General features: G+C 37.8%; 1 protein-coding gene across 2 annotated transcripts in view; it reads left to right on the top strand.

The window, feature by feature from the left end:
• LOC116687332 (protein arginine methyltransferase NDUFAF7, mitochondrial) overlaps positions 1-1,151 on the top strand; it is a 23,133-nt gene that overhangs the window by 21,797 nt on the left and 185 nt on the right. For both annotated transcript variants that reach the window (XR_004331517.1, XM_032512652.1), the window contains exon 5: positions 971-1,150. Coding sequence is in view for 1 of the 2 variants with exons in the window: in XM_032512652.1 (XP_032368543.1) it covers positions 971-1,101 (131 nt within the window). In the remaining variant the exon portion in view is untranslated. The remainder of the gene's footprint in view (positions 1-970; position 1,151) is intronic.

Genomic DNA, 1,151 nt, shown 5'->3' with positions numbered 1-1,151 from the left:
TGTTTTGCTTAAATATCTCATATGTGATATCTATCCTTCTGCTATTACAAAACACAATGTTGTCTGTTCATAGCAATATATATTTTAATGTGACAACACCACTTAATTATAATTTTGACTATGTATTGGTATGTCATTTACGGTGGTGTAAGGTGCTGGAAAAAGCTTTAAAATGGACACTGAAAGTGCTTGAATTTGACCTTGGAAAAGGTGTATGGACCTCGAAACTGACCGTTGTTGATCTGAAATGAAGACACATTACACTAGCTTATTTCTCTTAATGTGTTAAGAGAAATACGCCCCACACACACACGCACACACACACACACACACACCCACCCACACCCACACACACACACACACACACACACACACACACTTCCGTAAAATCACAATGTTACATTCTTATACATCAGTTTTTGTAGTGATTAAACGGGTTAATTAGTCTATTTTCTGCACATGTATAGGAGGTTTCAGAGAGAAATGCACAGACATCTCCACCTTTAGGAGACGAACGTTAAAAAACAAACAAAAAATCCCAATTCAGTACAGTTAACGACAAACATTAAGGGGACAACAGTACACATAAGAAAAGTGTATATTTAAAGTATTTGTTTTATTTTGCTGTATAGTATTTGTTTTGTTTTGCTGTATTGTATTTATTTTGTTGTTTTATTATGTATAGTATTTGTTTTGTTTTGCTGTATTGTATTTATTTTGTTGTTTTATGTATAGTATTTGTTTTGTTTTGCTGCATAGTATTTGTTTTGCTGTTTTATTATGTATAGTATTTGTTTTGTTTTGCTGTATTGTATTTATTTTGTTGTTTTATGTATAGTATTTGTTTTGCTGTTTTTAATGAATGAATTCCCTGTTGTTATTATTATATTTGCGTGGAGGGGGACTTTAATATGTGTTGAGCTGTATGATGAAGTAGTGATTTTACTTTGGGTTGTTTTTCTCTCTCTAGGTGTTCGGTCAGTTGCGGTCCGTGCTGGGCGGGGCCTCCGTGTCCCTCCACCTGGTGCAGGTGAGTCCGGCGCTGAGTCGTCTCCAGGCCCAGAATCTGACCGGGAGCCAGGAGGCTCACGTCGAGGATGAGAAACTGCCACTGGGCTGCCGGTGTCCTGGTCCCGCCGGCTGGAGGACGT

Source organism: Etheostoma spectabile, chromosome 1 (assembly GCF_008692095.1).
Source record: "Etheostoma spectabile isolate EspeVRDwgs_2016 chromosome 1, UIUC_Espe_1.0, whole genome shotgun sequence".
NCBI classification, from domain to species: Eukaryota; Metazoa; Chordata; class Actinopteri; order Perciformes; family Percidae; genus Etheostoma; species Etheostoma spectabile.
Note: the sequence above shows the minus strand (reverse complement) of the source record. Positions and strands in the feature narration are given on the sequence as shown.